General features: G+C 44.4%; 1 protein-coding gene across 1 annotated transcript in view; it reads left to right on the top strand.

The window, feature by feature from the left end:
* The window catches only part of GRK5 (G protein-coupled receptor kinase 5), a 285,412-nt gene that overhangs the window by 76,506 nt on the left and 181,854 nt on the right, over window positions 1-27,052 (top strand). Inside the window, 1 exon segment of the mRNA XM_030202621.1 lies at window positions 8,851-8,946. Coding sequence (XP_030058481.1) covers window positions 8,851-8,946 — 96 coding nt within the window.

The raw sequence follows: 27,052 nt of genomic DNA, 5'->3' as shown, positions 1-27,052 counted from the left end.
TTCTTCTGTTGCCGACCACACTCGACAGCGGCAAGGAAAGGCGCCCTCTTACAGCAGTAGCCTTCCAGTCTTCTCTATGCGTTTCCTCCATGGCCTCTTTTGGGTTGCAACTTACAAAAGTTCGAGGTACACGGGGGTCCAATAGTCCTGGTAGCTCCAGATTGGTCTGATCATCTGGTTTTGGTGGCAGCGGACTGGCCTTGAAGGCCGTGGTATGCCGACCTTTGATGTCTTCTGGCGGATCTTTCCTGCAGGCTTTAGTCACGCAAGATCTCTTGTTGCAGGGTCCGGTCGTTCATCCGTATCCGGATCGATTCTGTCTTATGGTCTGGCTCTTTAGAGGGCTAAGTTGACTTTAAAAAAAAAAGGGGGGGGGGGTACTCAGGTCGTTGCTACTATGCTGCGTTCATGTCGGCGTTCTATTTCTTTCAGTTATGTGCGCCCTTGGAGGATATTTGATGATTGGTTTAGGGAATTTAGTCTATCTCCTTTTAGGGCTAAAGTTCCACAAATTTTGGATTTTTTGCAGCGGGGTTTTTGACAAAGACTTGGCTTTGTCTTCTCTTAAGCTGCAGATTGTGGCTTTGATATGTTTCGTGATCGTATCCAAGGGAAGTCGTTGGATGTTTGTTTCCATGGTGGGATCTGAATTTGGTGCTTTCGGTTCTTACTAAGCCTCCTTTCGAGCCTTTCTCGTTCTCTACTTTAAAGGATTTAACTTTGAAGATGGTGTTTTTTTGTGTCTTTTTTTCCCCAAGGTACTATCTCGGTTTCATGTTTCTCAGCTGGTTGTATTGCCTGTGTTAGGTTCTTTCTCCGGCTCGGAGAAGCAGCGGAATTTGACGTGCTTGCATGTCAAACGAGTGTTGAAGCACTATATTAAGTCTACGGAAGACATTCGGCGATCTGATCATTTGTTTCTTCTGATTGGAGGTGTGCGTAAGGGGTTCTTGGCCTCTAAGCCCACTATTTCTCGATGGCTTAAAGAAATGATTGCTTCAGCCTATCTTCTTTCTGGGAACACTATTCCAGAGCATGTTAAGGCTCACTCTGCGAGAGGTCAGGCAGCTTCTTGGGCAGAGCGTTGTCTGGTTCCTCCAGAAGACATTTGTAGGGAGGCGACCTGGTCGTCTTTGCATTCTTTATGTTTCAACGGTTTTTATTGATGACAAGTCAAAAATACAAATCCACCTCAGCACAGTGAATTCATTACAATATTGCCTCACTTACAGTAGTAATACAACAGATATACTGCACTGCTTACAGTCATCAAACTTTTTACATTTTCCCCCCTTCCCCCAACTGTGCTTTGTTCCAACAGTATTTATGAAAAAAAAAAACAGTATTACTTTAACCTCTAAACAGAACAGTTTGAAAGACATAGATAACTTTAACCATCTTCCGAAATCCCCCCCCCCCCTTATCTCTCCCTCTCTCCTATCTCCCCTGTTTAGGTGGTATCATTTTTATTAATAGCATTTCAGAAGCAACCTCACACTCCACCTTCTGAACACCCAAGAGAACATTCTTGAATGTGTTATCAAGGGCCCAACCCTTGACATTTGCACAATATATGGCCCCCCAACTGAACAGATCGAACTCTGTAACAAATAACACTAAACTTCATTCTTATACATATGGCTTAAAATCTGTTTCCTCCTCCCTTTCCCTTTAAACCATATGAAGCCTAAAACAAATTATACCTGTTACAACCTTCCCTCAAAGTATTCTTATAGGTTGCTCCCAAATTACTGGTCTGCCCTCTCGCCAGGGCACCTCCTTCTATACTCTGTATCTGATAATAGCTTGTCCAAGGCTTATAATATCACCCTTAAGATTACCCCTAATCACATTGCCCATTCATCCCCTCCCTCACCACCCCTTCTCGAAACCAGAAAGAATGAAAAAAAAAAAAAAAAGAATTAAAAACGATTCAATATAAAGCTGCGTGCTCTTGGCGACAATGTCTGTATATATGGCTCCCAAATCTCCATAAATGCTTTTCGTTTCTTCGGGGAGGAACCCACCACCCTACGCTCCTGCAACAGTAATTCATGCAATCGGTTCCTCCAGTGTCAATAATCCGGCGCCTCCTTCTGTATCCACATGAGCATAATCAATTTCTTCCCTATAATGCCTGCTTTACGGAGAAATTGTCTATCCCCCCTCGTTTGCTGAGTGAAAACTTCAAATCTATCTAGCAAAAACCCCATTGGAGAAGAGACCACTCTGCCCTGTACCACCGATTCTGTAAATTTTATAATTTGCCCCCAAAAAAGTTTAATCTTTGGACACTCCCAGAGAGAGTGAAACCAAGTACTCTCTCCCCTGCCACACTTCGAACATAATGGATCTGTGACCCCTCCAAATCTAAATAATTGGAGTTTAGTCATATATGCTCTATGTAGTATACGGTATTGACACTCTCGCATAGCAGCATTACATGACAAAGTGGGTATACGAGCTGTCAGTTGTGGAAAGTTCAGGATTAAGTTAGGTCGCCGCAGATCATTAGCCCAGCGTTGTGTTATCACCCCTGTATCCTTCCCATCACCGGGGGCCCTCAGCACCCTCTGTAGCCCAGAAACCGACAAGCGCTCCCCAGGCACAGACCTAAAGAACTCTCTAACCTTACGCCCATGTCCACCCGCCAACTTCCCTGCCTCTAACGCCCGAACATAGTGTGCTAATTGATGATGGGCAAATATAAAACTATGCTCTATACCCACCCCAAGTGCTCCCAGTTCCAACATCTGCCCTCTAAAGCTTAATACATGCTCCAACCTGGTAATTCCCGCCTCCGCCCATTTATGAAATACTCTATTCTCCATACCCGGTTTAAAATCCGGGTTTCCCTGTATGGGTAGCAGGTCCGAGACATCTGCTGCTAGGCCCCATCCATGTGTTAGTTCTCGCCAAGTCTCCCTTAAGGGGTCCAAGAGTATACTACAACCCACCAATGTATGCAGCATTTTCTTGGGGCAATGCAGTAAGAAATACAAGTGGTACGGCTTAAAATAATCTTGCTCAAGTGTTCGGGGCGTGTAGTCTTGTCTGTCTAGTAGCCAATCTCCCAGGTGCCGCAGCAAACAAGCTTGATTGTAACGACGTATGTCCGGTAGACCCATGCCTCCTTCCCTCCAGGGACCCATTAGGAACTGCAATGAAAGTTTTGGCTTTGAATCCCTCCAAATAAATTTCCGGATATTTCTATTAATCATGATTATATCCTTACCTTTTAACCGCAATGGAAGAACCTGTAATAGATAAAGCCAGCGTGGAAACTCCGCCATGCGATATAAATGGATCCTCCCATGTAGCGTAAGCGGCAAGACCTTCCATTTTTCGAAACGCCCCCTCTGAGACTCCATTCTGCTAGCTACATTAAGTTGATATAAGGCCGATGTGTTCATGGGGATTCGCACTCCTAAATATCTGAGGGACTCTGTAGCCCATTTCAGAGGAAAACCATTTCCCCATAGGTCCCTCACCCTCGGATTACCAGTTAATGCCCAAGATTTTAGATAGTTTATTTTAAATCCAGCAAAATCTCCATACTCCTGCAGGAGCTGTAATAATGCCTCCAAGGACTGCTTGGGCTGAGTGAGATGGACCAAGATATCATCCGCAAAAGCGGAGACTTTAAACGAAGATGGACCCCAAGTAACTCCTGCTATCTCTGGGTGCATGTCGATTTCTCTGATCAATGGATCTAACGCCAAGACAAACAACAAGGGTGACAAAGGGCACCCCTGACGAGTGCCCCTTCTGATTGTAAATGGCGCTGATCGCTCCCCATTGATCCACATGAAAGCTTGTGGATTTTTGTATAGGGCTCCCACAGCATTCCCAAACAACCCCTCTATACCCATCCGCTTCATCACTGCGAACATAAATCCCCAAACCACTCGATAAAAAGCCTTCTCTGCGTCGAAGCTGACCAGCAGAGAGGGCCTGCTCTGTCTTTCTACTGTCTCCAATGAAGCCAGCAAAGCCCTTATGTTTTTAGTTGCTGTTCTACCTTTTACGAATCCCGCCTGCGGGGCAGCTATCAAGTGAGGGAGTACCCGCGCCAGGCGATTCGCCAGAATCTTTGCATATAATTTTATGTCGCAGTTTAACAACGATATGGGTCTATAAGAACCCACATCAGACTCCTCTTTGCCCGGTTTTAACAATACTGTTATTTTAGCCATATTTAGTGTGGCAGACATTTCCCCCGAAGAAGCCATGGTATTGAACAAATGAAGCAGCGGGGGGGTGACCTGTTCCTGTAATAGTTTATAGAAGGCTATGCTGAACCCATCTGACCCCGGGGCCTTATGAATATTACTTTGCTGCAGGGCCAACATCAGTTCGCCCTCCTCAATTGGACTATTCAGTGCCTCCCTCTGTGCCTCCGTAATTGTGGGCAAGATTTGATTGTCCAAAAACAGATTACTATCCTCCACTATATCTATTGGCTCTTTGTATAGGTCTTTATAGTAATTCCTAAAGCATTCCATTATGTCTTTTGTCTCTCGAAGTACCCGTCCCCCGCGGTCCCGGACTTGCAGGACTTTCGTTGGGCCCCTTGTCCCTTGAATCAAATGTCCCATAAAAGCTCCCACCTGATTCCCGAACCTAAAAAGTTGGTGCTGGTAATACAGCTGGGACTTCTGCGCTCTTTGGTGGAGCAGTTCATTCAGCTCCCTTTGCAGTGTTAATAATGCTTTCTTATTGTCCTCCGTAATATCCTTCCCGAACCGAATTCGTTGCCTGCGAACTTCTTTCTCCAAACGTAAAATTTCCTTATCCCTCATCTTCCTAGCCCTCGCTCTATATGCTATTATCTCCCCCCTCATGACTACTTTTGCTGTTTCCCAATATAAACTCGCTTGATGTTGGTGCTCACTGTTGTGGGCTGCAAAGTCCCCCCATTTCTCTCCCAAGTATTTCTTAAAGTATGAATCATAATATAATTCAAATGGGAACCGCCAGCTACCCCGTCCTCCCCCCTTTCCCCGTAATTTTAAATGTACCCAAACAAATGAGTGGTCTGAAATTTCACAAACATCTATCTCCGCTTTTGGTATATCTGGAAAGAGGTCTCTCGAAATTAGAAAATAATCTATATGGGATTGTGATAAGTGTGCTCGTGAGACATGTGTGTAGTCCCGCTGCATCGGGTGCAACACCCTCCATACATCAATCAAGTTTAAGGTGGAGCTGAGAAAAGGCAAACCCCTCTGGGAATGTCCAGGCATCGATCTAGAGGTACTGCTTCTGTCTAACTTGGGATCAAACACTGTATTGAAATCTCCTCCCAAAATTATATTGCCCCCCTGATAGGGGCCCAATATATCCAGCAGCTTTTTATAAAATTTTTTGTCATATACGTTAGGAGCGTACACATTACAAAAAATATAAGAGACATTACCCCTCTCCACCTCCACTAGGACAAATCTACCTTCTGTACTTCTCTTCACTGTCTTAATTCTCATATTTAAACCTTTGCGGAACAACAACAGGACCCCTCCTTTTTTCCCCACTGCAGGCGACCCCTCTACCATCTCCACTCAACCTTTCTTAAATTTTTGATGCTCCTGGGATGTTAAGTGTGTTTCTTGGAGGAACGCGATATCCGCCTTATGTCTCTGTAGAGCCTGCAACACCTTGGTGCGCTTAATGGGTGATGAGATCCCCCCCACATTCCAAGATATTAACTTTAACTCGCCCTATCCAGACTTACTAATGTTCATTCTAAGGTCTAAACGCCCCAAATTGTGGAGGTCCACCCCCAGCCCCTGGGTGTACCCCCCCTTACCCTTAGCCATTCCCCTTGTGCAGCCATAAAGAATACCAGCGCCTCCAGCACACATTCCAGAAGTAATAGGAAAGAAAAGAGAAGAAGACAAAGAAAAAAAAAACCCACCCCTCCCATCTCCCTCCCTCCCTCCCTCTCCCACCCTCCTTCCCTTCCCCCCCTCCTGTATGCCCCCCTTCTCCACATTCAGCTCTCGCTAGAGAACTGATCACGTTTTTGCTCCGCCCCCGCCTACCCCGCGCCCTTACATATTCAGTTCAGTGTACCCCAATTACAAGAAACTCTCCCCCACTAGGATTAATGATTAAATGATGTAGCCTCCGCTCTTGTGCAAGCTCCCCCTGTTCACCCCTCACCTTAACCCTGGAGCCCCCTCCCTTTTACAGCTTTCCCTTCCCCTAACAGATCAGCATCTGGGAATCCTTGTGAAAGTCTTTAATATCAAATGTCTCTCAGCCCTTAAAATCTCATTATCTCACCCTCTGCACCTAATGGCTGAGGCCTGATCCTGTTCAGGTGTTCTGTGTGCTCTCCGCTGCTGCTTGCACCTGCTCCAATTCTGCGCCCACTCGCATGCTGTTGATAAACTGCCGCGCCTCCTCATGTGCGTTGAAATGGTATTGTTTTCCCTCATGCTGAATACGCAATTTGGCGGGAAACATTAGCGCAAATCGGACTTTCCTCTCGTACAATATTTTGCATACCTCTGCAAACCGTTTGCGCTGGGCCGCTACCACAGCCGAAAAATCTTGAAAGCACAAGATGGTGTGAGATTCATATTGTACCTTTCCTTTTAAGCGCCATTCCCGCAAAATGTCCTGCTTATACTTGTAATTTAAAATTTTGCAGATGACAACTCGCGGTCTCTCGTACCCCTGCCTCTCTCTGCCCAGCCGATGGGCCCGCTCGATTTGTAATCCATTCTCTAGCCGTTGAAGATTCAAGACTTTTGGGAGCCATGATTCCAGGAAGTCGCGGAGGTCCACCTCCCGCACCGTCTCTGGGATACTGACGAAACGGAGATTATTCCTCCGCGACCTATTCTCTAGGTCTTCCACCTTCGCTGCAAGCTCTTCTAAGGTGTCCTTCAGGCCTTTTTGGGCTTTGTCCCTTTGCACGCACTGGTCTTCAATGTCCGACAGCCGTTTCTGAAAGCCCGCCATGTCTGCGTGCAAACCTTCAAACTTGCCATCTAGTTGTTCAATCTGGTCTGAGATTTTTTGGAGCTTGTGGTCTACTGACGATTCCAGCAGGGTGGAAACCTCCGCCGCTATTTCGGCTGCCCAAGCGGAGCTTACCAATTCCCCCGCGTGGCTGGCCTCCGCCATCTTGCCCTCGCGGCTCCTCGCTCCGTCTTGTTGGATTTAGATGTCATGCCAAATGTTTCTTCTGTCACGTACGGTGCCCTCAAACTATCAGGGTATTCCGATTACGCTGGCTGATTTCAGTTGGGTTTATCAGCTGTTTATTATGGCGCTACGGGTTTGATGTTAACGGCGGGGCCTCGGAGCTCTCAGATGCGGCGTCCTTCCCTCAGCCAAGCATCACGTGATCCCCCCCTCGTCTTTGCATTCTTTTTCTCAGCACTACCGTTTAGATGTCCTCAGTTGTCGTCAGGTTGCATTCAGAGCGAGTGTTTTGTCCACGGGGCTGCTAGGGTCGCTCCCATAATTTCACTGCTTTGTTCCCATCATTCACATTCTGGGCCGGTCCGGAGGGATGCTAAGGAAGGGTTAATTAGGCCTTACCTGCTAATTTGCTATCCTTTAGTCCCTCCGGCCCGGCCCAGATCCCTCCCTTCAGATATCTGTGTTTTCAGAGGTTCAAAGTTATTTATTGGAGCTGTGTTGCTTGTTTATTTCTCTCTTTCAAAAAAAAAAAAAGAACAAGGCAAATTTTTTTCTGGCTGTGTAAAATGTCCTCTTTATAGGACCTTGATATGTTTGGAGGCACTCACCCTTTGTTGGCAAACTGCTGGTGGCTGCAAGTTTTCAATTTCTGCATTTAAAAAAAAATTATTATGTATATAATAAAAGTTATATGTGATCCATGCCTCTTCTCCGTTGGGAGTTGATGGTGAGCTTTATTACACGGCTTTGCCGTTGTTCAAACACATTTTTATGATTGTGTTTGGTGGCTGCTTTGATTTCCCGGGGCACAGAATGTTGTCTTTCCTTTCTTTTCTGCTTTGTTATTCAAATACTGAGGCTAGGGTCACATGGCCAGGGCTCTTATTGGCTCTCTAGAGTCAGAATTTTCTCAGTCTCCACCTGCTGAAAGGCGTACACAACCCATCAGTCACATTTTGGGCCAGTCCGGAGGGACTAAAGGAAAGCAAATTAGCAGGTAAGGCCTAATTTACCCTTATCTAGGACGGAATACAACAATTCACACACAATAATTCATTTACAAATGTAAACTTTGCTGGCGCTGGAATCTGCTTCTGTCTCTCCTTACATTGTCCTGGATTCTGTCTTCTCCCAGGTCATTGATATTTTTTCTCCACTTTGGGTCTTTACTACTACTACTACTACTTATCATTTCTGTAGTGCTACTGGAAGTATGCAGCACTGTACACTAAACATATAAGAGACAGTCCCTGTTTGACAGAACTTACAATCTTTGCAGCTGCGTGACTTGTATATATTCTTGTTTGCCTTGATTTCCATGTCCCAGGTTTTTTGCATAATGTATTTGGTGACATATTTTGACATATTTTCCCTCCTCCCTCCTCTTTGAAGTATGCTCTGTTGTATGTAGTATTTTCTTTGATGATTGACTTTTATTGTCTTTTCCTCTTTCCTATTAATTTTATGGTGTCCTTTTCCATCTTATATTAGCCTGCAAGCCACTTTATGTGTTTGCAGGAAAGGTGGTATAGAACATTTAATAAACCATAACTATAATCATATCCTTCAAATTTTTTGGTGAAAAGTTCTGTTTAAATCCAGATAAATTAGTTGTGTGTATTTTACTCCTGAGGTTAGAGTAGCAGAAAACAGTGTGTAAACATCTGAAATGTAATGCAGCTGCTTCTTCTGCAGGTGGTGGAGGAAAGCGCAAAGGAAGGAGTAAAAAGTGGAAGGAGATCTTGAAGTTTCCTCATATCAGCCAATGTGAGGAGCTCAGGAGAAGAACAGGTAAGAAGGTGCTTGCTTTCTTGGGATGCTTCACATTTTATACACTGGCTTCTATAAGTAGGTTGTGCTTAATGTTCACAAACCTATCTTTAAGAGGAGCAGGACCTGCTACAGTAATGAACCTCTAGGTATGTTAGGGGTCCCATATTTATGGCCAGTCTGCCCCCAAAATGTTTTCTTAGCAGCTGAGCCCATGAATATTCGCAGGTGCTTTACCTGCTCTAGGAGATTGCAGAAGTGAGAAAGAAAGGTTGGGGGAACGGGGGGGAAAATAAACTTGGGCTGGCACAACCTGATAAGCCAGGCAGGAGATTGGGGGGGGTGCAGAGACCCACCAAGCTCTGCTTACCTGGCTGTGTGGGGGCTACTGTCTCTCTTCCTTCCCCAGCTCCTGCATCTTGAACTTCTTCCATGCAGCTGACATCACATCACATCACTAACTTCGTCCCCCCTCCCCACTTCCCCTGTACAGTGCGGCATCTTTCTCTCTTCTGGTGGTGGTCTAAATTTACCTTGAGTCTCTTCAGTATTGGCAGTGAATGAGGCTTCCTTTGACCTTCCATCAGTCGCGTCCCTTCCTCTTCTGATACAATTCCCTCTTTCCGCGAGGGAGGGATTTGATTAAGAGGCTTGAGGCAGCCTGCAGTCATTGCCGATGCTGCTGGAGAGACTCAGGGCAAATGAATGCAGGCAGATAGAAGAAGGGGGCTGGGGCTGAAACTAGCGATTGAAAAGGGGACATGTTGGAGAAGGGGGCTGGGGTTGAAAAGAGGGGGCAGATGGGAGAAGAGAATGGGGTTGGAGCTGGGAACTGAAAAGAGGCAGGCAAGAGAAGAGGGCTGGGACTGAAAAGGGGGCAGGTGGAAGAAGGGAGCTGGGACTGAAAAGGGGTAGGTAGGAGGAAAATGTTGAGGGATGAAAAGGGAGAGTCAGGAGTAGAGGCTGAGGCTGGAACTGGAGGCTGAAAAGAGGGGGCAGGTAGAAGGAGGCTGGGACCGGACCTTGGGGGGGGGGGGGGGAGGTGGGAAAAGGGGGTTGTGTCATCAGCAAATTTAATTACCTCACTAGTTATTCCCATATCTAGATCATATGGGTACCCAAAGAGAAAAGAAACCCCCAAATCACTAATGTTGAAACGCATACCAGGAAATGTAGATGGAAAGTGATGACCACAAATGCTCGCAGTCTAAGCAATAAAGTTCATGACCTTCAGGCCCTGATGTTGGAGGCAGACTTGATGTTGTTGCAATCACAGAGACGTGGCTAAATGGTTCCCATGAATGGGATGCAAACATACCAGGCTATAATCTATTTAGGAAGGATAGAGAGGGTCGTAAAGGTGGCGGAGTAGCTCTGTATGTGAGGAATGATATCACTGCGACTGAAATGACAGGGACCTGGGGAAAGGAAGAAGTGATATGGATCACCTTAAAAAGAGATGATAGAACCTCTGTCCACGTGGGTGTTGTCTACAGACCTCCGACACAATTGGAGGAATTAGATAAAGACCTGATCGCAGATATTCAAAAGTTGGGAAGCAAGAGAGAGGTGCTGTTGCTGGGAGATTTCAATCTGCCGGATGTAGATTGGAATGTTCTGTCTGCGGAATCGGAAAGAAGTAGAGGGATCGTGGATGCTTTCCAAAGTGTTTTGTTCAGACAAATGGTGATGGAACCCACGAGGGAGGGAGCGACACTGGATCTGGTGCTCACAGATGGGGATAGCGTCAAATATCCGAGTGGGTGCCCACCTGGGCAGCAGTGACCATCAAACGGTTTGGTTTGATATAACAGCTAAAGTGGAGAGCGGCCACTCAAAACTCAAAGTCCTGGATTTCAAGCATGCTGACTTTAGTAAAATGGGGGAATACTTGAGGAAGGAGATGATGGGCTGGGAGGAAGTACGAGAAGTGGAAGGACAGTGGTCCAGGCTGAAAGAAGCTATAAATAGGGCCACGAACCTTTATGTAAGGAAAGTAAATAAAAGCAAGAGAAAAAGGAAACCGATATGGTTCTCCAAGCAAGTGGCTGAGAAAATAAAGGCTAAAGAGTTGGCGTTCCAAAAATACAGAAAAACTCAAGAAAAGGAACACATGGAGGAATACCGGATGAAAATGAACGAAGCCAAGAGAGAGATACGACTGGCAAAAGCGCAAGCGGAAAAACAAACGGCTAGAAATTTCTTCAGGTATATTAGTGAAAGGAGAATGACTAAAAAGCGAATTGTGAGACTAAAAGATACTGCGAACCGCTATGTGGAAAATGATGAAGAAAAAGCAAATTTGCTAAATAGATACTTTTGTTCTGTTTTCACAGAGGAAAATCCTGGAGAAGGACCGCGATGGACTGGAAATAGTACAATTGAGAATGAAGTGGATAGAGCACCGTTCACGGAAGAAAGTGTGTATCAACAACTTGAAAAGCTAAAGGTGAACAAAGCCATGGGACCGGACGGGATCCACCCCAGGATATTGAGGGAGCTCAGAGAGGTTTTGGCGGGTCCTCTTAAAGATTTGTTTAATATATCCTTGCAGATGGGAAAGGTTCCGAGGGATTGGAGAACGGCAGAGATGGTCCCTCTTCACAAAAGTGGTGATAGGGAAGAAGTTGGAAACTACAGGCCGGTAAGCCTCACTTCGGTTATTGGAAAAGTAATGGAAGCGATGCTGAAGGAAAGGATAGTGAATTTCCTGGAAGCCAATAAGTTGCAAGATCCCAGACAACATGGTTTTACGAAAGGGAAATTGTGCCAAACGAATCTCATTAAGTTCTTTGATTGGGTGACAGGAGAATTGAATCAGGGACGAGCTATGGACGTAATCTACTTAGATTTCAGCAAAGCTTTTGACACGGTTCCCCACAGGAGGCTCTTAAATAAACTGGAGGGGCTGAAGATAGGACCTGAAGTGGTGAACTGGATTAGGAACTGGTTGATGGACAGACGCCAGAGGGTGGTGGTGAATGGAATTCGCTCAGAGGAGGGAAAGGTGAGTAGTGGAGTGCCTCAGGGATCGGTGCTGGGGCCGATTCTGTTCAATATATTTGTGAGTGACATTGCCGAAGGGTTAGAAGGTAAAGTTTGCCTATTTGCGGATGATACTAAGATCTGTAACAGAGTGGACACCCAGGAGGGAGTGGAAAACATGAAAAAGGATCTGAGGAAGCTAGAAGAATGGTCTAAGGTTTGGCAATTAAAATTCAATGCGAAGAAATGCAAAGTGATGCACTTAAGGAATAGAAATCCACGGGAGACGTATGTGTTAGGTGGGGAGAGTCTGATAGGTACGGGCAGAGAGAGGGATCTTGGGGTGATAGTATCTGAGGATTTGAAGGCGACGAAACAGTGTGACAAGGCGGTGGCCGTAGCTAGAAGGTTGTTAGGCTGTATAGAGAGAGGTGTGACCAGCAGAAGAAAGGGGGTGTTGATGCCCCTGTATAAGTCGTTGGTGAGGCCCCACCTGGAGTATTGTGTTCAGTTTTGGAGGCCGTATCTTGTTAAGGATGTAAAAAGAATTGAAGCGGTGCAAAGAAAAGCTACGAGAATGGTATGGGATTTGTGTTACAAGACGTATGAGAAGAGACTTGCTGAACTAAACATGTATACTCTGGAGGAAAGGAGAAACAGGGGTGATATGATACAGACGTTCAAATATTTGAAAGGTATTAATCCGCAAACGAACCTTTTCCGGAGACGGGAAGATGGTAGAACGAGAGGACATGAAATGAGATTGAAGGGGGGCAGACTCAAGAAAAATGTCAGGAAGTATTTTTTCACGGAGACAGTAGTGGATGCTTGGAATGCCTTCCCGCGGGAGGTGGTGGAAATGAAAACGGTAACGGAATTCAAACATGCGTGGGATAAGCATAAAGGAATCCTGTGCCGAAGGAATGGATCCTTGGGAGCTTAGTCAAGATTGGGAGGCGGGGCTGGTGATTGGGAGGCGGGGATAGTGCTGGGCAGACTTATATGGTCTGTGCCAGAGCCGGTGGTGGGAAGCGGGACTGGTGGTTGGGAGGCGGGGATAGTGCTGGACAGACTTGTACGGTCTGTGCCAGAGCCGGTGGTTGGGAGGCAGGGCTGGTGGTTGGGAGGTGAGGATAGTGCTGGGCAGACTTATACGGTCTGTGCCAGAGCCGGTGGTTGGGAGGAGGGGCTGGTGGTTGGGAGGCGGGGATAGTGCTGGGCAGACTTATACGGTCTGTGCCCTGAAGAGCACAGGTACAAATCAAAGTAGGGTATACACAAAAAGTAGCACATATGAGTTATCTTGTTGGGCAGACTGGATGGACCGTGCAGGTCTTTTTCTGCCGTCATCTACTATGTTATGTTACTATTTATAAATATGTTCATTGGTCTGTAATTTCCCAGATCACCTCTGGAACCCTTTTTAAAAATGGCGTTACATTGGCCACCCTCCAATTTTCCAGTACCATGCTTGATTTTAAAGATAAATTACACATTGCTAACAATAGTTCTGGAAGTTCATATACTACTACTACTACTTGACATTTCTAAAGCGCTACTAGGGTTACACAGCGCTGTACAATTTAACATAGAAGAACAGTCCCTGCTCAAAGGAGCTTACAATCTAAAGGACAAATGTACAGTCAGTCAAATAGGGGCAGTCTAGATTTCCTGAAAGATATAAAGGTTAGGTGCCGAAAGCAACATTGAAGCAACATATCAATTCTGTCAATACTCTGGGATGTATACCATCCAGTCCTGGCAATTTGCTACTTTTCAGTTTGTCAGATTGCCCCATTACATTTTCTAGGTTTACAGAGATTAGATTTAGTTTCTCTGACTTGTCATCATTGAATGCCATTTATTTGTCAGTGTGGCTAAGACTGTTTTCATCTGTAGATGTCAATCTTTGGAATTTGTTTCCTACTTTTCTACAACTTGAGCAGTTACTGGGAATTATTTTTGTTGTTTTTTCATTTGATGTACTGGCTTTCATAAAATTAAAGCGGTTTACAGATGAAACGTAAACACAGGAGACAGGAGAGAATTTGGGCTAAGCACAAATCCACTGAACAGTGGATCGCTTAAAAAAAAACCTTTTGAAAATCTACAAAAGTATGATCTCCTAAGCGAAAACCTCCAAATTCATTGGTGATACAGTAGTCAACCCGAGGAAACTTTACTCATTAGTTAATAGTTTTATTGGACACTCAACTAATAACCAATTTGACTGATTCCACACCTACTGACGACCACTTGGCTGCTTATTTTAAACAGAAAATAGCTAACACCAGACTACAACTTAACAATACCCCTTCATCTATAGACTATTTCCTCTATTTACATCATCCTTTACTGCCTCATTCTCAAGCAGATAGAATCTGGTCCGTTTTTCATCCAGTCACTACTGATCAGGTCAATCACATGTTACACAAATATGCAAATTCACAATGTCTGCTTGCCCTACTTATCTCCTAAAGTCAGCTCCTGATTTATTATTACATCATTTGCACTCAAATCTTACTTTGATGTTGTCTCAAGGTTTCTTTCCCTCTGACAATGGCAATATTATTTTGACTCCTATACCTAAAAATACGCAAACTAGCCTAAGTTTAGTTTCCAACTATAGACCAGTAGCCTCAATTCCTCCTCTTGTTAAGTAATGGAAGGACTTGTCATGCACCAACTTATGGAGTATCTCCAGCTTCATGCCATTTTGCATAGTTCACAGTCTGGTTTTAGGCCCTCTTATACAGTACAGAAACTGTACTTACTACCTACTTAGCTAACTTTAGGAGAGAATTAAGTTTTGGCAACAAAATATCGATACTTCAATTTGATCTATCTAGTGCCTTTGACACTGTTTATCATAATATTCTTTTAAATATTCTTGACTATTACGGAGTCCGTGGAGTTGTCCTGAAATGTTTTTCTGGCTTCTTAAGATCTAGGTCGTATCAAGTCAAACAATCAGGTGTACTTTCTTCCACTTGGACTCCTGGCTGTGGGGTCCCTCAAGGTTCCCCTCTTTCCCCCATCTTGTTTAACATTATAATGATACCTCTTGGTCATCTTTTAGAAAAACATGGTCTTTCGACATACATATATGCTGATGATGTCACCATTTATATCCCATTCTCTAAGGAATTACTTGACATAACTCACATGATTAGTCTATGGATAAAACTTATGGAATCATGGGCTTCTAATTTCAAACTAAAACTTAATATGGATAAAACTAAGCTTCTAATTATAACTAACCCTCACCATCTTATGAATCTTATAAAACCTATTCCCTTGAGTCATCAATGAATCTTGGGAGTCACAATAGATCGTTTCCTCACCCTTGAAAACCAAGTCTCTACGTTGACATCGAGTGTCTTTCACTCACTTTGGAAGCTAAAGCGATTGAGGCCATTTTTCTCTAAATCTGTCTTTCATACATTGGTTCAATCCCTTGTCCTCACCAGATTTGACTATTGCAATTCCATCTATGCTGGACTTAAAGGTGGTCTTCTCAAAAAATTACAAACTGCTCAAAATACTGCTGCTTGTTTTATATGTAGATCTCCTCGCTTCACCAAAGCTATTCCTCTTTTATATGAGCTACATTGGATACCAATAAGAGGTAGAATATCTTTCAAATTTTGCGTTTTCATTCACCAAATTCTGTTTGGTCAAGCCCCGTCATATTTGAATAATCATACTCCTTCGTAATTCTGTTTCATCATCTAGAGAATATTTTGTCTTACATTTCCCTATCTGTAAGAATGTGATATATAAAACAATTCACTCTGCTAATTTCTCCTATCAAGGCACCAAAATTTGGAATTCTCTTCCTAAATCTATCAAGTTTACAGATGATAACCTAACTTTTAGAAGTCTTCTGAAAACACATTTCTTCAGTCTGGCCTTTCTGAATACAAAGAACTCTATTTGAATTTTACCCACACCCTTTTCTTAATCTCGTTTCCCATCTAATCTTGCCTAATTATGCTCTCACCTATCCAACCTTAATTATTTGTTTGTCCTTGAGATAGTCTAAGTCCCTGGTTACTTACTGCACATGTATTAATTTACTTCTTGAACTTATTGTAATTTATGTTATATTCTGTACATTATTATATTTTATTCACTTTGTTTGTTTGTAAGCCACATTAAACTCTCTTCCCTCTCCTCCATTCATGTCCTGCATGTCTCCTCTCTCCCCTCCCATGTCCAGCGATTCTCCTCTGTCCCCTGTCCTCCCCTGCCATCCATGTCCAGCAATTATCTCTTCCCTGCCCTCCCCTCCCATCCTTGTCCAGCGATTCTCCTCTCTGCCCTGCCCTCCCCTCCCATCCATGTCCAGCAATTCACTCATCCCTGTCCTCCCCTCTCATCCATGTCCAGCGATTCTCCTCTCTTCCCTGCCCTGCCCTTCCATCGATGTCCAGCAATTCTCTCTTCCCTGCCCTCCCATCCATGTCCAGCGATTCTCCTCTCTCCCCTGCCCGCCCCTCCCATCCATGTCCAACGATTCTCCTCTCTCCCCTGCCCTCCCCTCCCATCCATGTCCAGCGATTTTCCTCTCCCCTGCCCTTCCATCGATGCCCAGCAATTCTCTGTTCTCTGGCCTCCCAAACTTGTCCAGCGATTCTCCTCTCCCCCCTGCCTGCCGCTCCCATCCATGTCCAACGATTCTCCTCTCTCCCCTGCCCTCCCCTCCCATCCATGTCCAGCGATTTTCCTCTCTCCCCTGCCCTTCCATCGATACCCAGCAATTCTCTCATCCCTGCCCTCCCCTCTCATGATGTCCAGTGATTCTCCTCTATCCCCTCCCCTCCCATCGATGTCCAACGATTCTCCTCTATCACCTGCCCTCCCCTCTCCCATGTCCAGCAATTCTTCTTCCCCCAGCCCATCCTCCTCCCAGCCCGTCCTTCTCCACTGCTTGCCAGCGAAGCAATAGAAAGGCTGCCAGCGTCAGACTCAGCAGCGCAAACGGTGCAGGCAGCGATTGAGAGAGGCTGGCAGCGTCGGAGCTTCCCTCTGCGAGTCCCGCCTATGCGGAAACAGGAAGTTGAAACAACGTATGCGGGACTCGCAGAGGGAAGCTCCGTCGCTGTCAGCCTCTCTCAATCGCTTCCTGCACCGTTCACGCTGCCAAGTCCGACGTAGTAGTAAGTAGGGGAGTTAGAGGAAGGGTGCAGGACTCGCCGGGGGGGGGGGGGGGGGGGGAAGGTGCCGATACACTGTACTGGTGCGTACCGACACAAAAAAAGCCCTGATGAAGAGTCACTATCATCTATGGGATGTTGCAGAGCCACGACTGGTCTGGTTTCAGAAAAGGATTAGTCGCTTTCAGGAAGCGAGATCAGTCACAGGGCGTGTCATCCAGTGCCAGAGATGAGCATCTCTGTATATGCCCCTGTTTCTTATCAGCTTCCATTAAGCACCTGCCGCTTGCCACTGTTGCCAAAGGTCAAGTTGGATCTTTCTATTGCCCGTATGGTTCTACACCAAGCACTAAGCCTCTATAAACTGCCCCAAGTAGTATCTTAAAATCTCTTCAGTGTAGGAAAGAAATGTTGTAGACAGTAGGGTGAAGAGGTACAGTTTACATAGTACTTGTCTGAGCTGGGTTAAGATACAGAGCAAAGGCTATAGTGCCCTAAAACATACCTCGGGAGGGGGCGGGGGATGAAGGGAAGAGAGAGGAGAGAGACAGGGAGACAGAGAAGAGATACTAGGTATAGAGGGAAAGGGATAAGGACATAGAGGGGCAATACTAGACGAGAGGGGGGAGCAGGGTCACAGAGGGGCAATGCTGATCACAGGAGGGGATAGGGATAAAGAGGGGGTAATGCAGGACAAGGCAAGACAAAGACATAGGAGAAACTGCTCAATATAAGGGCTAGATTGGGACACTTGGAGAGCAGATTCTGAAACTTTAGGAAGGATAGGAACAGGTCTACAGCAGGGAGATGGTGGTCAGGACATAGTAGGATGGTGGACATGGAGAGAGAAATGGACAGGAGACATTGCAAAAAGTTATAAAAGGATTTGTGTTTATACGTTCCATTCATGCTTTTGGAGACCTCTTATCATATCTCCTGTCTGTTCTCCAAGCTAAGGAGTCCTAACTTCATTAGCCTTTCCTCATAGAGGAGGAGTTCTATCCTTTTATCATTTGGTCACCTTCCATTGTACTGCTTCTAATTCCATTATATTTTGTTTGAGATGCTGTGACCAGAATTGCATACGATATTCATAGTGTGGTTGCACCACGTAATGATACAGGGGCATTATGATATTCTGTGTATTATTTTCTATTCCTTTCCTGATAATTCCTGACATTCTGATAACTTTTTTTTTGGTCCGCAGCCACACATTGAACAGAATTGCCAGTGAGGGTGTTTACCCATTGGGTTTTACTGTGCAGTGGGGTCCTCCTCAGTTTGCTGTGCTATCATTGGCTGGTGATACCTGGATCCATGCTGGCCTTCCTCCCTTTACTGATGCAGCACATGAATAAATTCCCATCTGCTTCAGATCAGTTTTAGCCGCAGTAATGAAAAGCTAAGGTGTATTTGTTTTTTGTTTTTTAAACTAAAATGTATATTCTGCCCTTATCCAGGGCGGATTACAAACAAGCATATGTTATGTAGCAATACAATTTACAAGCAACAGAACAGTAGATGTGGCATATATGTTCACTAGTTGTATCATTTACAGTGTAGTTTAAGCAGCTTTTATGTGGTTACTTGTCTCACTCTGTTTTTCTGTTTTAATTTTAAGCCTGAATTGTTACATGCTTAGGTGGATTGTGATAGGCAGGGTATAAGTTAAATCATTACTCCATTCATTTTTATTTATTTCTGTTCCAATCCTAACCTAATTACATACATTCAGCAGAAAAGGACCATTTGACCCATGTGGTGTACCTGGTTGCCCCTGCCTATACTGAGGATAATCCACCATCTGGAGTGGAGGAGTAGCCTAATGGTTAGTGTAGTGACCTGCGAACCAGGAGAACCGGGTTCAAGTCCTACTGCAGCTCCTTGTGACTCTGGTCAAATCGCCTAACCTTCCATTGCCCCAGATACAAAATAAAGTACCTGTATATAATATGTAATATCTCTTTCAAGATCAATAGTTGTATTAACAGGATAAAAGGTTGGTCTGTTAAGTTCATTCTTAAGCTTAATGCTGATAAGTCTAAGGTACTATGATTCTTTTTGGACTTAATTAAAATTCTTAGACTGATTTTGGGTGATGATGGATCGCAGTTTAATGTAGAAAGAACTGAAGTTTGGGGAGTAGTTTTAGATTCATCAGTGACAATGGAGCCACAGATTAATGGCTTGATTAGAAAATCTTAAATTGAAACAATTACAGTTGCTGAGATCTTGTTTCTTACAAAATCATTTTAGGAATTCAGAAAGCTTTGAAAACTTAGATGGTTACTAGGCTTGGGGGGGGGGGGGGGTTGATTTTGCCTGTTTTTATTCTGTTTTCTTATATGTGAATCCTGATGATTGTATCGTTTTTTAAAAATTTAAACTGATGTAACTCACCTTAACTCTTAGAGAGTTGGCAAGCGATATGTCTCGTATAGCATAGCATGTAAAGTGCTTTGATTATAACCACAGAAAGGTGATATATCAAGTCCCATCCCCTTTCCCCTTTACAAGCTTAATCTCTTGTAGGATATCATTGCTACACCCTAGTCAGGAAATGTAGCCAAGTGAGCATGTGCCTATACTAGGAAACTGGCCACCTTCCCTTTAGAACATGATAATACTTGGGACTCTTGCTGCAGTTTCATGTTAATTGACATGGGAAAGCTATAATTTGGTGCCTTCACTTACATGTTGGAGGCATGAAAATTGGCAGTTACATGTGTACTAGGTGCTATTCTGTAGGGTTGCACCTAAGTGCAGTAACCCATAACTGCAGTGGAGGTGGGCATGTCTCCAGCTTTCACACGTAGGCGGGCTAGGGTCGTGTCTCCAGCTTTCACACGTAGGTGGGCTAGGGGCGTGTCTCCAGCTAGGAGCGTGTCTCCAGCTTTCACACATAGGCAGGCTAGGGGCGTGTCTCCAGCTTTTACACATGAGCAGGCTAAGGGGCGTGCCTCCAACTCACACGTAACTTATAGTATGTTCAGGGCTTTTTTGAGGGGGTACTTGGGGGTACTGCGTACCGGCACCTTTTTTATTGTCTGCTAAAATTGACCCATGGTCCCCAAGTTTTAATAAAAGAGCTCAGGCCCTACACACCAATTCTGCCTTGTCATAGATTCTGTGACTGGTTGCAGGGGGCCTGGCTATTGTGGGGTGAGTCCCTCAGTGATCACACCACCCCTGAAGGGTGGCCTGGCATTTGAGTACCGGCACCTTTTATGCTAGAAAAAAACGCACTGACTATGTTACACACTTTGCATGGCACATTTAGGCATGCATGCATGCCTGCCATTGGCTTAGCGTAAATGGCCACACCTAAATTTAGGCACCCTAGTTCAGGTTTATGTTAATATGTAATGGCATGTTGGTGCACAGATACTGTTTATAGAATTGACACTCATTACGTGGTATCAGTGTGTCTAAATGGAGGTGCCAAGTTATTAGAATTGCTTCTTTGTGTTGAGAAACTTAAAAAATATATACTTTCAAGTTGTAAAGGGATAGAAAATTTGGTTTTATTAGAGTAAGGAAAATTGCCCCACCCCATCTGGGTTTCCCAGATTTGCAAACCTAGTAACCTTACTTAGATTGCCTTTTTCACCTTCTTCCTATGACCCCTTGTTCTGAGTTTTCTTCCATTGAAAGAGGCCCACTTCCTGTGCATTTATACCACGGAAGTATTTAAATGTCTCTATCAGATCTTCTTTATTCCACCCGTCCTCCAGGGTGCACATGTTTATATCTTTAAGCTTGTCCCATATTCTTTATGATGAGAATATACTATCCATACTGAGTCACATCAATGGTCCATCTAGCCCAGTATCCTACTTCCACCAGTGGCCAATTCAGGTCATCTTAATAACAGACTATGGTCTTTTCCTCTAGGAACTTGTGCAAACCTTTTTTAAATCCAGATACGTTAATCACTGTTACCACATCCTTGGGCAAAGAGTTCCAGAGCTTAACTATTCTTTGAGTGAAAAAATATTCCGTCCTATTTGTTTTAAAAGTATTTCTATGCAATTTCATTGAGTAGCCCCTGGTCTTTGTACTTTTTGAATGAGTGAAAAATCAGTTCGTCTCCACCCGCTCCATATAATTCAGACTTTTGTAGACCTCAATGATATCCCCTCTCAGGTGTCTCTTTTCCAAGCTGATGAGCTCTAACTTCTTTAACCTTTCCTCATATGAGAGGAGTTCCATCCCCTTTATCATTTTGATTGCTCTTCTTTGAACCTTTTCTATTTCCGCTATATCTTTTTTGAGATACGGTGACTAGAATTGAACACAATACTCAAGGTGAGGTCACACCATGGAGGTATACAGAGGCATTATAATAATTTTGGTCTTATTTTGCATCTGTTTCTTAATAATTCCTAGTATCCTGGTTGCTTTTTTGGCCACCACCGCACACTGGGCAGAAGATTTCAGTATATTGTCTACAATGACATCTAGATCTTTTTCTTGAGTACTGACTCCTAAAGTGGACCCTAGATAACTATGATACGGATTATTCTTCCCAATGTGCATCACTTTGCATTTGGCCACATTAAATTGCATCTGCCATTTGGATGCTCAGACTTCCAATTTCTCTGGACTGACATCATCATGATTTTATCTTTTTGAAGGTTCTCCAGAATTGTACACTCCTCCTTTGTTTCTGTTTGTAAGAGTCTTGATATTCCACCTTTTTGTGATACAACAGGTACAGTAGGTATTTTTGTGTCCCTAGTGGGCTCACAATTAAGTTTTGTACCTGGGGTGATGGAGCGATAAATGATTTGCCCAAGGTCACAAGGAGCCACATGGGAATCTAATCTAGTCCCCCCTCTCCCCCTCCCCCAGTTGTCGGCCCACTGCGCTTACCAATCTTTGTTCAAGAATGTACCACTAAAGGAGGGACTTAGAGCTGTAGTTGTGGTTTTAGATAGGTCAAATACTTTTTTAATCTGTAAGATATTCGTAGGCTTATCCCGTCATTGTCAATGAGAGTCGTCAGGGGGCAGCATCAGTTGGGTTCTAGCTGTAGCACTGCTGCAATATTGACAGAGGATAGCATCCATGTCTGCGATAGCTGCAAAGTGTTGTAATTGTAACATAGTAGATGACGGCAGAGAAAGACCTGCACGGTCTATCTAGTCTGCCCAACAAGATAAACTCATATGTGCTACTTTATGTGTATACCTGACCTTACTACTACTACTACTACTATTTAGCATTTCTATAGCGCTACAAGGCATACGCAGCGCTGCACAAACATAGAAGAAAGACAGTCCCTGCTCAAAGAGCTTACAATCTAATAGACAAAAAAATAAATAAAGTAAGCAAATCAAATCAATTAATGTGAACGGGAAGGAAGAGAGGAGGGTAGGTGGAGGCAAGTGGTTACAAGTGGTTACGAGTCAAAAGCAATGTTAAAGAGGTGGGCTTTCAGTCTAGATTTAAAGGTGGCCAAGGATGGGGCAAGACGTAGGGGCTCAGGAAGTTTATTCCAGGCGTAGGGTGCAGCGAGACAGAAGGCGCGAAGTCTGGAGTTGGCAGTAGTGGAGAAGGGAACAGATAAGAAGGATTTATCCATAGAGCGGAGTGCACGGGAAGGGGTGTAGGGAAGGACGAGTGTGGAGAGATACTGGGGAGCAGCAGAGTGAGTACATTTATAGGTTAGTAGAAGAAGTTTGAACAGGATGCGAAAACGGATAGGGAGCCAGTGAAGGGTCTTGAGGAGAGGGGTAGTATGAGTAAAGCGACCCTGGCGGAAGATGAGACGGGCATCAGAGTTTTGAACCGACTGGAGAGGGGAGAGGTGACTAAGTGGGAGGCCAGCAAAAAGCAGATTGCAGTAGTCTAAACGAGAGGTGACAAGGGTGTGGATGAGGGTTTTGGTAGAGTGCTCGGAAAGAAAGGGGCGGATTTTACGGATGTTGTAAAGAAAGAAACGACAGGTCTTGGCAATCTGCTGGATATGAGCAGAGAAGGAGAGAGAAGAGTCAAAGATGACCTTGATTTGTATCTGTCATTTTCAGGGCACAGACTGTAGAAGTCTGCCCAGCACTAGCCCCGCCTTCCCCCACCAGCTCTGCCACCCAATCTCTGCTAAGCTTCTGAGGATCCCTTCCTTCTGAACAGGATTCCTTTATGTTTATCCCACGCATTTTTGAATTCCATTACCTTTTTCATCTCCACCAGCTCCCGCGGGAGGGCATTCCAAGTATCCACCACTCTCTGCCTGAAAAAATACTTCCTGACATTTTTCTTGAGTCTGCCCCCCTTCAATCTCATTTCATATCCTCTAGTTCTACCACCTTCCCATCTACGGAAAAGGTTCGTTTATGGAATAATACCTTTCAAATATTTGAACGTCTTTATCATATCACCCCTGTTTCTCCTTTCCTCCAGGGTATACATGTTCAGGTCAGCAAGTCTCTCCTCATACATCTTGTAACGCAAATCCCATACCATTCTTGTAGCTTTTCTTTGCACCGCTTCAATTCTTTTTACATCCTTAGCAAGATACGGCCTCCAAAACTCAACACAATACTCCAGGTGGGGCCTCACCAACGACTTATACAGGGGTATCATCACCTCCTTTCTTCTGCTGGTCACACCTCTCTCTATACAGCCTAGCAACCTTCTAGCTACGGTCACCGCCTTGTCACACTGTTTCGTCGCCTTCAGATCCTCAGATACTATCACCCAAAGATCCCTCTCCCCGTGCATACATATCAAACTCTCGCCGCCTAACACATACGTCTCCCGTGGATTTCTACTCCCTAAGTGCATCACTTTGCATTTCTTCGCATTGCATTTAAATTGCCAAACCTTAGACCATTTTAGCTTCTGCAGATCCTTTTTCATGTTTTCCACTCCCTCCGGGGTGTCCACTCTGTTACAAATCTTAGTGTCATCCGCAAAAAGGATGTACAACAAACAGGGGATCATGTCTGACTGAAAGACTCCATAGATGTGTAAATTGTTTGGTAAGGGTGGGTGCAATATCCGCTGCCAGGTAAGTAGGACACAGCGTGGCACATGCTGAATAATAAAACTGTACTCTGCAGGTTCAGTTCACAAAGGATTTGCTCAGTTGGCATACAGTGACAAATAATCTGCGGTGTCTGTAGGCAAGCGCAAAAGGCGTTTTTGTTTCCTGGCTGTTGCAGAGCAAAGAGCATGCCGCTATCTTCCTAGCATTGAAGAAAGTGGCTTTCTTTGAAACAAGGTTTCTACTTTTTGCAGTGCCATTCATTCTGTGCCTTCACTTGAGTGTTTTATCATCCTGACTTCCAGTAAAGTGCTGAGGAGGAGAGAGGGAGGTTCACATTGCAGATAAGAGACCTTGCAAAAAGACTGAGGAGCAGAGAGAATTCCCTGAAATGCACTCAGGCATTTGTACAGCTAGCTGCCCCCAAGCAGTTAGGGAGGAGGGGTTCAATGGATTTCCCCCTCAATGTTATTTCAGCCAGCCAGCCTTAAATAAGTATGAAGTCATGCAGCTTCACCACTTCACAGTTCTGCTGGTGGGGCAGCTGCCCCCAGCAAGTTGCTCAAAGGCAGGAGATGGGATTTGATATTCTGCCTTTCTGTGGTTACAATCAAAGCAGTTTACGTATTATATACAGGTACTTATTTTGTACCTGGGGCAATGGAGGGTTAAGCAACTTGCCCAGATTCACAAGGAACTGCAGCTGGCCATTAGTCTACTTCTCCACTCCAGGTGGAGTGGCGGAGTAGTACAGCTTAAGGGGATATGATAAAGGCCTACAAAATCCTGAGCGATGTAGAACGAGTATAAGTGAATCGATATTTTACTCTTTTTCAAAAAATACAAAGACTAGGGGACACTCAATGAAATTGCATGGAAAATAGTCTTAAAAGAAATAGGAGGAAATATTTTTTCACACAATGAATAGTTAAGCTCTGGAACTTGTTGCCAGAGGATGTGGTTAGTGTTTCTGGATTTAAAAAAGGTTTGGATGAGTTCCTAGAGGAAAAGTCCATAGTCTGCTATTGAGATAAACATGGGGGAAGCAATGCTTGCCCTGGGATTAGTAGCATGAATTTTGCTACTTGTTTGGATTCTGCCCGGTACTTGTTACCTGAATTGGCCACTGTTGGAAGCAGGATTCTGGGCTTTGATGGACCATTGGTATAACCCAGTATGGCTGTTCTTATGTTAGAACATCCTGTTTCCAGTAGTGGCCAATCCAGGTCACAAGTACCTGCAAGATCCCAAAACAGAAACGGATTTTATGCTTCTTATCCTAGAAATAATCAGTGGATTTTCCCAAGTCCATTATGGACTTTTCTTTTTGGGAAATTATCCAAACCTTTTTTAAACCCGGCTAAGCTAACTGCTTTTACCTCATTCTCTGGTAATAAATTCCAGAGTTTAATTACACATTGAGTGAAGAAATATTTCACCATTTAAAAAAAAATGTACTACTTCGTAGCTTCATTCATTCGTTTCTGAGCACACTTACCACCCTTATCCACACTGTCATCACCTCACGCTTAGACTACTACAACGTGCTTCTCACAGGTCTCCCATCTTCAATCTGTTCAAAATTCTGCTACACGACTTATATTCCGTTAGTGTTACTATGTTTATATTAGCCCTCTCCTCAAGTCACTTCATTGGCTGCCTAACCGTTTCTGCATACAGTTCAAATTCCTCTTATTGACTTACAAGTGCCTTCACTCTGCAGCTCCTCAGTACCTCTCCACTCTTTTCTCTCCCTATACTCCTCCCAAGGAACTCCATTCATTAAGTAAACCTCTCTTATCTATACCCTTCTCCTGCACTGCCAACTCCAGACTCTGTTCATTTTATCCTGTTGCACCATATGCCTGGAATAGACTTCCTGAGTCAGTATGTCAAGCTCCATTGCTGGTCATCTTCAAATCTAGGCTAAAAGCCCACCTTTTTGAGGCTGCTTTTCCTACTCCAGACTCCGTTCATTTTATCTTGCTGCACCATACTCCTGGAATAGATTTCCTGAGTCAGTACATCAGGCTCCATCGCTGGCCATCTTCAAATCTAGGCTAAAAGCCCACCTTTTTGAGGCTGCTTTTAACTCCTAACTCCTATTCATTTGTTCAATACCCATGTCTGATTTATCATTCTCACCTTAAGTAATTCCCTTATTTGTTTTGATTGTCTTGATTAGATTGTAAGCTCTGTCGGACAGGGACTGCCTCTTACATGTTTAGTTTACAGTGCTGTGTATGTCTGGAAGCGCTATAGAAATGAGAACTAGTAGTAGTAGTTCATTGCGTGCCCCCCCCCCCCCCCCCAGTCCTGGTGTTTTTGGAAAGAGTAAACAAGCGATTCACATCTACCCGTTCCACTTCAGTCAGTATATTATAGACCTCTGTCATATCTCCCCTCAGCTGTCTCTTCTCCAAGCTGAAGAGCCCTAGCTTTGTTAGCCTTTCCTCATAGGGAAGTCCCATCACCGTTGTCATTTTTGTTGCCCTTCTCTGAACCTTTTCTAATTCCACTATATCTTTTTTGACCAGAATTGCACACATTATTCAAGGTGCAGTCGAACCATGGAGCAGTACAAGGGCATTATAACATTCTTATTTTTGTTATCCATTCCTTTCCTAATAATTCCAAGGATTCGCTTTGCTTTCTATTGTTCTAACATTTGAAGATGCTGTGTGGTAAGGAGCTAGAGAGCTGGCCACAACCACTGTTCTGCCAGCTGAACTGTAACAAATAAAGCCACCCTAATAGAAAGACTGATAACCAGCCCCTCTAAGAAGAGGGAAGTTGCAGAAGGGAACTCCTGGCCAAATATGGCCACCAGGAGGGGCTACATATCCTATGACACTACAGGGCATGGCTAGAGACAGTAGTTGTGTGGGAATAGACCTTTGGACAATATAGCGGGCAGGTAAGATCTTAGTTGTTCTACAAAGTGTGCAGGGACTGAGTGTATTAGGTAGCTAGGGCAGCTATCAAGTAAGCA

The sequence above is a fragment of the Microcaecilia unicolor genome, chromosome 5 (genome assembly GCF_901765095.1).
Source record: "Microcaecilia unicolor chromosome 5, aMicUni1.1, whole genome shotgun sequence".
Taxonomy (NCBI): domain Eukaryota; kingdom Metazoa; phylum Chordata; class Amphibia; order Gymnophiona; family Siphonopidae; genus Microcaecilia; species Microcaecilia unicolor.
The sequence above is the reverse complement of the archived record's forward strand: the minus strand, read 5'-3'. Positions and strand labels throughout refer to the sequence as shown.